Raw genomic sequence first — 9,816 nt, 5'->3', positions numbered from 1 at the left:
AGCTGGTTTTTTATTTTTTTTTTTTTTTTTTTTTTTTTTTTTTTTTTTTTTTTTTTTTTTTTTTTTTTTTACCAAAAATAAATAAAACATAAAATAATTAGAATTATTTATCGGTTTATTTTATTGTTACTTCTTTTTTATCATTAATTTCTAATTAATGTCTTGCCCCATGATTACTTTGACTTGATGATTTCCAACAGCCATTGTGTAGCAAACAGTAGTAAAACCAACCGACTGCTGAAGCTCAGTGTTGGTTGCTAGGTAACGAGGCTGGGCTTGGCTGGGTTGCTAGGTAACGGCTCTGTGCCCAGTACCACAGAGCCGTTTCTGAAACGGCTCATTTAGGAAGTTTTTGAAATGGCTTATTTTCCAGACACTAAAAACATAAGCTCATATTTATAAACAAAGTCATACCAACTGAATTATTTATGTATATTTTATGATTATTCATAATTATAGAATATAAATTGTAAACTGTGCTAAGACAAACTTGCTCCAAAAATCTGTTGCTTACAGAGGAATTCAGGAATGGAATAAATTACCTAAAAACAACATAAAAAGATCACCAAGATCCCATTTTTATTAAATCTTATTTTTAAAAAGAATCTAGGTTCACGTGTGCAATTTGTAAAATGTGACGTTTGGCTAATCTTCTGCATCTTACATGTTAATGTTGAAATTGACTTATGTGTTGTATGGATATTTGTGTGTGAAAATGTTGTGTGCATCTGCTGCGCTTATTACATGAGCCGCTTGTCAGGGAAACGCTGGTAAAAAGTTGTTAAAGTGTCAATAGAAGAGCCATTTTGTTATGACTTCCTGAAGGCGGAGTTTCAGGTTTTAAAGAGAGAGAGGCCCAATTGCAAGTCGGTAAATGAGGAAAGAAATTTATTTTATGTCATATTTGATATATATATATATATAACATTTTTATAAAGCAGAAGGTGACGTTGTTACTTGGTTATGCTACAAAATGCTGTTATGTGTCTGGAAAACACACAGTTTTGCCCTTTTAAGCACTTTTACTGTCTTTAGAAGCAGCTGAGACCCAAATAGAAGCATGAAACATGCAAAATGTGAATTTTGCATAACAGGTCCCCATTAAAGGCCCATCATGTGCTAATAAATGCTCATTCGGGTTGGGTGGTACTCACGCAGAAGTGATGGCCCGGTATCGTTCCAGGCCGGCCGTATCCCAGATCTGGGCCTTGATGTAGAAGCCGTTGAGCTGCACCGTCCGTGTGCTGAACTCCACCCCGATGGTTGTGCGGCTGTCATGGTTGAACTCGTTTTTCGTGAAGCGGGACAGCAGATTGCTCTTCCCAACACCAGATTCCCCAATTAGAACCACTAGAAAAGAGCCAAACAGAGTTTTATTTTTTAATTCAAAGCCAAACCATCACATCCACTAACAGCTCTGAACTAAAGCTACTGGATGGGTGTTGCCCTCCAAATGTAATTACGCCATAAATCTGGAGTCTTAGCTGTCTGACACTTTCATAAGAACACCATTAAGAAACAGTAATTGTTTAAACCTCAGCCCACAGAGAAATATTGCAAAACTGAGCCAAAGCAACATGATTACTAATTAGGTTTTTGTAGAGGCTATAATTTCAAACAAGCCACCAATTGCACAACAGGTATGGAAAAGATTTGTCCCTGAGGCTTTCAGGATGCAGTTTCTACTTCCCTCCAGGAAGGCTGAGGAAAAATCAGGCAAAGATGTGGATGTCAAACAAAATGAGGCTTTGTTTCCGGACTCGTCAAACAGTCAGCATGGGGGTAAGGCAGGTCAGAATCAGGTGGAACAAGTTCAGCAGCTACTTCCTTTACTCTGGGCCGGTGGAACCTATCTGCAGGGTAAACAGGCTCACCCCCTCTGCACATTTCACTGACTAATGTTTGGCTTTCGGTCATAAGACGCTGATTCAGAAAACAGAAAACAATCCAAAAGGCTTGGCTTAATTGGTCCAGACCAGAGACAGAAGCAACACATGCATGTGTTAAAGTTAGAGCTTAATGCTGGGATGGGTTATGATGACAAACCCAGCAGCTACTCCTAGAATTAAATGTTACTTGTTGAACAAGTAACATTGTAACATTGTGTATTAAACGCCTGAGAAAGAGGAAATGTGAAACTGACAGATGGCTTTAAATTAAATGGATTTCTACCTTAGGTTAGTTAAGTGAAAACATATTGTCTTTTGAACCAACGAACACTGAATTTGCCCTAACGAGAATTATTTTTAATGCACATTTCACCAGAATTTGGGTAAAGTATTAGAGTGTGAGTTTTGATGTCTTCGATGTTTTTATCTTTAGTTTTTATCTATTTATTAATTTCTTTTTATTTCTCTTTCTCACTGTTTACGTTTTAATGATATAAAGCCCCCCGGAAAACGTCCCAGTTAAAAGATGTTTAACTAAAGTCCTACAGGGTTTAGAGTCCCAGTTGACGGTGTTTTAACTAAAAACCTAGAGGTTGGAGTCCTTGTCAAACGGTGTTTTTGACTAAAGTCCCAGAGGGTTAGAGCCCCAGTTAAACGACGTTTAACTGAAGTCCTAAAAGGGGTGCGGGTTTTAATGTTTTATCTTTTTTAATCTTTTTCAAAATCTCTTTCTCTTTCTCACTGTGTATTCACTGTCACATGCTGTTTTTATTTTAATTATGTAAAGCACTTTGAAATGCCTTGCTGCTGAAATGTGCTATACAAATAAAATTTGATTGATTGATTGATTAAAGTAATGATGAGAAAATCATGAAGGGGTGTTATAGTCAATAGTCAAATTAGAAGGACAATATTTAACCTGAAGCCTATTTCTGGTCTCATCTACTCGGGATTTGCATTTTAAAAATAGAACAGTGTAAAAGGGTGGTGGTGTCCATGTGTCCACTGCCTTCTCTGTGAGTTATTTTATTTTTTTCTTTGCTTATTTTAGATTGTTTTATAAGGTATATGCTTCTGCCATTTTATTTATGTCATATAATGGCAATAAAATTACTCTATTCTATTTAAATTTGAGTGTTGTGTTGGATCTTGGAGATAAATTGTCACATGTTAGCAAGCAGATGCTAAATGCTACACCTGTAGCTAACTGCTAAAGGTATCCATTAAATTCCCCCCATATGGTATTTTTTGAACAAATACCAAATAAAATCTGGAAAACAAGACAAAAGACAATTTAAATAAATAAAAACTTGGTGCTAAAAACCTTGGCTGTTAGCCTGTTTCATGTTGTTATAGCAACAATAAAGCAATGATGTTTCTGAAAAACGTGATGCTGGAGGACAAACAACCGCGTAATGTAAGAAAACAGAAATAAGAGCAGAGCAATTGTTGAAAGAAAATATGTTGCTTTGTAAACTGGAGCTAAAATTTATTGATGGGCTAAATTAACACCAGATGTCAGTAAGCTAATGTAGTCCAAACATGCTAACTGCTGGGAGTTTACAGCCAAACAAATGGGAGGAAGAGTTGCCTGCGTCGTTAGATTTTATAGGTATAGCTGCCATTAAATGTAAATTATTAGGGTAATTCAGCACAGAAGTTTAGCTTAGATTTATAGAACTGGATCTGGACTTTTACTGGTTTCTTAGTTCACATTATCTTTCTTTACAGGTTTTTATTTATTATATTGTGTGTTTTTGCATGCATTTGCCAAGGATCTGTAGCTGCTCTAGTTCCACTTAACTCTGATAGAAAATCATGTGAATTATTGTCAGTCTTTGTAATAGAAAGTTTGATAATAAAGCAGCTTTCAGAATATCCAGCAGAAATTTGAGGCAGTAAAATGTAAAATATGACCTAAATTCAAGAACCTCTAAAATTAATGGAAAAGAAAATATCAGTTTTTTCAATCAGTTGTTTGTCCAATAAGGTCTGAGTTTTATTTAAAGAATATTTTACAAGCTTCTCTTCACAAGCTGATTTAACTGATTATAAGTTATTGTGCAATCTTCTGCTTTAAGTGAGTTTTTCCTCATTTTCTCTGCTACTGAGTAACTCCTTAGGCAAACAATCCAGCTAGTTTCTATGGAAATGCAGGACAGGTGACCTTGGAGCAGTTTGTCGGTCGGGTTTGTTGATCCTGCAGAAACCTGGAAGAACCTGAAATGTTGCAGTGAGGCTCACATTTTTCCCGTCTTTGTTTTCATGACTTTCAGAGCAGGACTTCAGCTGACAGCTGCTGCTGCTGCAGGAGGCCTCTCTACTGCTAAAAACAAGAATTATTCTGTAATTGTTGTCATCAGTACTGCATATCACTACTTGTTTACTTGTTGGAATCACAGAGTAAATAAAGCTTATACTATTTGAAGAACTTTGACTTTTGAGCCGTTTACATTCCATACAAACTTGAAATGATCTGATTTAAGTGATTAGCTTTCATGCTATCCAGCAAATCAGTCGGGTTTCTAAAGTCTGAACTTACTTACAACCAAAAAAACTAAAGAATGTTGTTTTTTATGACACCATCCTCTTGAACTGTGGCAACTGTGGGTTGGTTTTAGATGTAGACTGAAATTTTTAAGCGATTTTTTTTTTCTTTCTTGTTTTAAAGGGTCAAAAATGGAACTGAAACTTTTGGAGTAATTTAAATTGAATGCAGATGGTTTAATTTCAAAGTAGACTGTAAAGATTAGGTTTGCCAAAAAAATAACACATGCGTTGGTAAACTAACAGGATGCAGATGAAGGTTTTCTATTAAAACACGACCATGTTACTGAGCGTCCATGTTGTTGTGCAACACCAAGTCAGATTACACTCCATTAAAAGTTATCCAGAAAAATTTCAAAAATATCTATAAATTTTTGTCTTTTATTCATATCCCGAATAAATGTGAAGTTGTGTTTTTGTCTTAACATATGCAGTGAGGTTTTCAGATAATTATTTCTACTTATTTCTGGGCTTTAACTGGACCGTTGATGACTCGTTTCTTTTCTTTTTCAGTCGACAGTTAATAAAAAGCGTTTCTGCATTTGTTTTTCTCCAAACATGGTGCCTCTCCACACGGTTCTCATTAGATGTAACTTTGTAACATTAAGTCATGATTCTTCCAAGCTAAGCACACTTCCGCTGTCTGTTTCAAACCGACTTGTAATGAAAGTTCACATATAAAATATAAACTGAAGCCTGTAGAGACTGAAATTAAGCTTGTGTGATTTTTGTAAGTTTACCTGAGTGTTAACCTGTGTGTAATTTTTCCTGATGTCCAGTCCTAATTGGAATGACAGCTGCTGTACATGTTTTGCACATGAGAATAATCTTTCCTGCTGCAGAACGACAGAGATGGGCTGGAAATTGTCCAATAAATTATCTAGTTTACTGACAAGCAACATTTTCTTCCACCTGAGCGTTGAGTTAATGATCAGTTAATTATTACATTTACACCTGAATGTTGCTCAAACCTCTGGTTTTTTCTAGAATTAGAATTAATTTTGTTAAAACAAGCGATTCAGTTGTTAAAAACTCCAACTTATCTTTCATTTATCAGTCAGGCATCATTGAGCTCCAGGACCTTGAATTACATGTCCTACCTGTTCAGAGTGATACGTTTCTGCAGAAAATACAAGATAGGCAAGCTCTGTTTGCATCTGAAGGGATATCCTGTACTACCTGTATTATTTTTGCATTACTAATATGAGTGCAACATAACTTGAACTAGGACATTTTCAGGAACAGTAATGAGCAGATGACGTCACTGCAGTGTAGTGATGCAACTCCTCCACCTGAAGTCAAATTTGACAAAAACAAGATATGCAGAAATGATTTTTTCTTCTTCTAATCAGTGATTGGCTGTTTATTCCTCCAGTCATTAGGTGTTCTGTTAACAGCACACAGTCCAAGAGAGAAACACAATGAGAATGCAGCAGGGATGAGAAGTAAAGGACAGGAACTCACCTTTAAATACAAAGTTGTAAGCTTCATCTGAGCCCATGTTGTGTCCATCCAGGTTGTCCCTGGTTACCTGGTTACAGCCTCAGGTTAAAGGATGTAAGGTGAACCAGCCTGCTTCTCAGGTCCTGCTGCGTTAAAAAGGCAGAGAACGGGTCGGCCACATGCAGCTTCCTGCTCTGCCTCAGGTAACACAGCCTGGTTTGTTTGAACAGGATACGCTCGGCACTTCCAGGTTGTTCCAGGCTGGAAGTGGGCGGCTCTGAGGCTGGGGCTGCAGCGCGACAGAGGCGGAACATGAGGGGAAGGTAGGAACACCTGAGGGGCGGCGAGGCGCCTCCTGCTGGAGGAAGCAGCAGGAGGCGCCTCTGACTCAGAGGCGCCTCACCTGCGTCAAAAGGCCAAGAAAGTAATAGCAATAAAAAACTAAAATAAAGAAAATAATGGTGGGTACAGAATGCACCATACTGAAAAACATATAAAGGAATTTTCATGTGTACCTTAGTAAAGGAAAGACATAGATTTCCTTTTTTTAGGCTCAATTGAACAAATTTATTCTCATGACTGAGTTAGGGCAATTATAAATAGAAAATAAAACAGAGAAGGAAATTCCTGCCAAAAACTCAGAAATTATGAGATTAATCTCAGAAATTTGAGAAAAAAATTAAGTTTCAAAAGTCGAAAATTTACTCAAAAAATTAACACATTTTGACATTAATCAGGTATTTCATAGAAAAATCAAGGACGTTTCTCATCTTGAAGTCAAAAATTTGCAGAAATCAAATTTTTATATTAAATTTGATTTTTATTCTTGCATTTACACTAATACAAGAATAAAATCGTAATAATGCAAAAACAAAGTTGTGATAATATGAGAATAAAGTGATATTACCAGAAAAAAACTAATTAATAGGAGAATAAAGTCATAGCAATGCGAGAATAAAGTTGTAATAATGATAAAAGGATGGGATATTAGATAAAGACAAGGGAAATAGTTGAATTAAAATTAGATGGAATATTAAATGATTTCAAATGAAAATAAGAAATAAATGAGAAAAAAAATACAAATACACAAAAATGTCTAAAAATAAACAGAAGGGACGAGTAAATTAAAAATTAAAAGGAATAATAAAAACGCCTCTAAAACCACTTGCAGCGGCCTATTTTAATAGTTCAGACACTAAATATACCTTAATATTTATTATGATGTGTCGACTTGGTATTTCAGCTTTCAAATCTGTCTTCATTTTCTTTACAATATTTGACTTATTCTAAAAATAAATAAAATCTACAAATAAGTAAATTTACCACAGCCAGTAGTTTCTCAGGCTTAATAAACCTTTTAAAATTAATGATTTAGCTCTACAACAAAACGGCTCACCTCAGATTTGTACAGCTGCTCGTCGTCGACTTAAAAATAAAAACAAGGTTTTCTGGCTTAGAATCTTCTTTATTCAACAATTCTGAACTAGAACAGGTAAATATTCTTAGCTACATTTTTCAGACAAAGACAAAAACCCCCACAAATCTTCACCACAATGTATTTGCAAGTGAGTAGAAAAGGCTGCAGTTCTGCTTTAAACAGCAAAGCTGACAGAGAAAACTGGATCTTTGTAGCAGGTCAACAAATGACTTCTTCCTGAAATCTAATCTGGTAAATAATAATAAAAAAACACCAAGGAGGCAAAGAGCAGCGCTCAGCCGCCATGTTGGGCTGTGTGTTCAGTTGGTGAGCGACCCGGATCAGGTGACCTTCTGTCAGACTCCAGGAAGGAAAGGAAAGGTGAGCCACAGCAGAACTATGATGCTGCCACTTGGGTTAATGGTTCCTCCAGATACTGCACCAACGCCTCTGCCTGTAAACACACACACACACACACACACACACACACACACACACACACACACACACACACACACTGCAGTGAACAGGATCAGACTCCAGCTGGGCTGCAAACCTGCAGACTGTCAGTCTGGAGAACCTGAGTAATCTCTGTCTCTGCAAGAAGCTGCTCATAAAATTAATTTAACAGAATAACAACTCATAACGTTTACTAACCCGTATAAAAATGTAACATTGATCACTTCCTACTTCCTGTATTAGGGCCAGGCTAAGAATAAAGTGGAAATTATACAAGAATAAAGTTATAAAATCACTAAAGTGACAATATGAAAATAAAATTGAAAATTATGAGAACAAAGTTGTAATATTACTAGAATAATGTTGCAGTAATATGAGCATAAAGTGATAATTTTCCGAGAATTCACCCCAATATAAAACCAATGAATAAAACATCCAGGTGATCAAGATAAATGTCAACTTGAGAAAACTTAGCACATTGTAGTTCATTTTAAAGGAAACATAGGATTACTTAGAATCTTATAGTCACTTTAACTCTTTCCACTGCTGAACCTGAAACAAAAATCTGCTTCAGGATGAACTTTTGCTTTACAGGGATGAATATGTGAAGTCTTACCTTGGCTTTAAGCATCCCGAAGCCAACCGTCTCCTTAGCGTACATACACAGCAGCAGGTTGGCAACACGTGTGATGGCCACCCTTCCTTCCTGAGGCACACAGAAAAAAACTGCTTAAATCTACTCATGCGCACCTTTTCCCTTCACATCCCAGTCGTGTTTCTCACCATGCAGTCCATGAGGATGAATTTCAGGTTGTCTTCATTGAAGGCTTGGTGGCCATTCTTGTCGTAGGCGGCCCAGATGTTGCTGGCGATGGCCGCCGTGACGCGGGCGTCGGTGTCTCCATAACCGGAGTAAGCCAGAAGAGAACCCTCGTTGTTGAGTAAACTGTGGGAAAGCAGAGAAATTAAAGTTTTTATTGCATTCTATGAGGTAAACATTAACTGTGATATTTTCTTTTGACATATAATAGTGTGCAACATATTCCACTCAGTGTTTTGTGATATAAATAGGACTGTGCTAGCAACTATTCTAGTAATTACTCTGATCATTATCTGGATAAAAACTGGCACATTCTGTAGATTTTTCATTTAATACAATATTAGATACATTTCAAAAATGCAAATAATTAATTACATTAATTCTTCTAAATAATATTTATTGCCTAAAATGCAGTAACAACATTCCTTTAGTGAACCCTTGATGATGATTGGCAACAAAGAATGCATCTACATAACACAACATACATTTAATAGGTATAAAATGACTATATTAATAATAAATATGTATTAAATTATAGGACTTCGACTTATTCAAAATCTAACAGTCAAATTGTAGCTATGAACATCATTTTAAAGACACGATGCTGCAGATTTATAATGTTATCATGATTTCGAAAGTCATTCCTCAAAGAGAACAAATCTAACTCCATAGAAAGGCCATAAAATCTAGTTCAACAATAAGAAACAAACAGACCATGTGAGTGAAAAACAACCACAGGCAGTGCTGTAAACCCATGTAAAGCTGGTTAGCTTGATGCTAGCTCCGTACTCACAGAGTGCTCTGGACTCCGTTGGTGTTCGCCTGGCTCAGCACCTGCGTCAAAGCTTTCGGCCGCAACATTTCAGCCTCCTAAACTAACAAATAAAACCTGTTTTATTCGATATACTCGATATATTCTAAACAAAAAACCCTTAAAGAGTCGCAAACAGCGTACAAGACACAGTCAAGTCAGCTGATTCGACTGTCATCTGGCACTTCCTGTTTCTCTCCTAATGCACCCTGGGTAACTGAGTCTTTTTGAAATTAAAGCCGGAAACGGTAAATGAGCGGCCTCCTGTACTGGAGACAGTAAAGCGCTCTCCTTTACCGTTTCCAGTGATTTTAAAGGTTTATTGTGCAGACTTTTTTTTTTCCCACTAAATTGTTTTGATCTAAAATAAACTCTAATAAAGACATAAAAGTTATCTTAATATTATTTTTATGATTATTATTTCGTATGG

The 9,816-nt window shown here is 36.3% G+C and overlaps 2 protein-coding genes and 1 long non-coding RNA gene across 4 annotated transcripts in view; all 3 read right to left on the bottom strand.

The window, feature by feature from the left end:
- The window catches only part of rab25b (RAB25, member RAS oncogene family b), a 13,767-nt gene extending 7,495 nt beyond the window's left edge, over positions 1 to 6,272 (bottom strand). The window contains exons 1-2 of the mRNA XM_015039478.1: positions 5,901 to 6,272; positions 1,155 to 1,350 (exon numbers count right to left, since the gene is read on the bottom strand). Coding sequence (XP_014894964.1) covers positions 1,155 to 1,350; positions 5,901 to 5,937 — 233 coding nt within the window. The 5' untranslated portion in view covers positions 5,938 to 6,272. The remainder of the gene's footprint in view (positions 1 to 1,154; positions 1,351 to 5,900) is intronic.
- Positions 2,307 to 2,515, bottom strand: LOC106951780 (uncharacterized). The gene is made up of 2 exons (XR_001425866.1): positions 2,476 to 2,515; positions 2,307 to 2,431 (listed from the first exon to the last, which is right to left on the bottom strand). It is a non-coding gene; the product is annotated as an uncharacterized LOC106951780 (long non-coding RNA).
- Positions 6,273 to 7,323: 1,051 nt separating the features above from the next.
- On the bottom strand, positions 7,324 to 9,600 carry lamtor2 (late endosomal/lysosomal adaptor, MAPK and MTOR activator 2). 2 transcript variants are annotated; one of them, XM_015039479.1, is made up of 4 exons: positions 9,369 to 9,598; positions 8,539 to 8,701; positions 8,372 to 8,461; positions 7,324 to 7,750 (listed from the first exon to the last, which is right to left on the bottom strand). In XM_015039479.1, exons 1-4 carry the CDS (start codon positions 9,434 to 9,436, stop codon positions 7,694 to 7,696), a joined length of 378 nt encoding a protein of 125 aa, XP_014894965.1. In that variant the 5' UTR covers positions 9,437 to 9,598; the 3' UTR covers positions 7,324 to 7,693. The 2 variants fall into 2 exon arrangements, with proteins under 2 accessions (XP_014894965.1, XP_014894966.1); XM_015039480.1 differs by lacking the exon at positions 7,324 to 7,750 and adding an exon at positions 7,961 to 8,005 and having other exon boundaries at positions 9,369 to 9,600.
- Positions 9,601 to 9,816: the final 216 nt, after the last annotated feature.

The sequence above is a fragment of the Poecilia latipinna genome, unplaced genomic scaffold, assembly GCF_001443285.1.
Source record: "Poecilia latipinna isolate Pla-1442-1.1 unplaced genomic scaffold, P_latipinna-1.0 Scaffold473, whole genome shotgun sequence".
NCBI classification, from domain to species: domain Eukaryota; kingdom Metazoa; phylum Chordata; class Actinopteri; order Cyprinodontiformes; family Poeciliidae; genus Poecilia; species Poecilia latipinna.
Note: the sequence above shows the minus strand (reverse complement) of the source record. Positions and strands in the feature narration are given on the sequence as shown.

Excerpts from the sequence above, each read along its gene's own strand:
- lamtor2 (XM_015039479.1), bottom strand. The coding sequence starts at position 9,436 with ATGTTGCGGCCGAAAGCTTTGACGCAGGTGCTGAGCCAGGCGAACACC. Across the intron at positions 8,702-9,368 it reads AACGGAGTCCAGAGCACTCT|TTTACTCAACAACGAGGGTT; the intron begins GTGAGTACGGAG and ends GCTTTCCCACAG. Across the intron at positions 7,751-8,371 it reads TCGGGATGCTTAAAGCCAAG|GCAGAGGCGTTGGTGCAGTA; the intron begins GTAAGACTTCAC and ends GTGTGTTTACAG.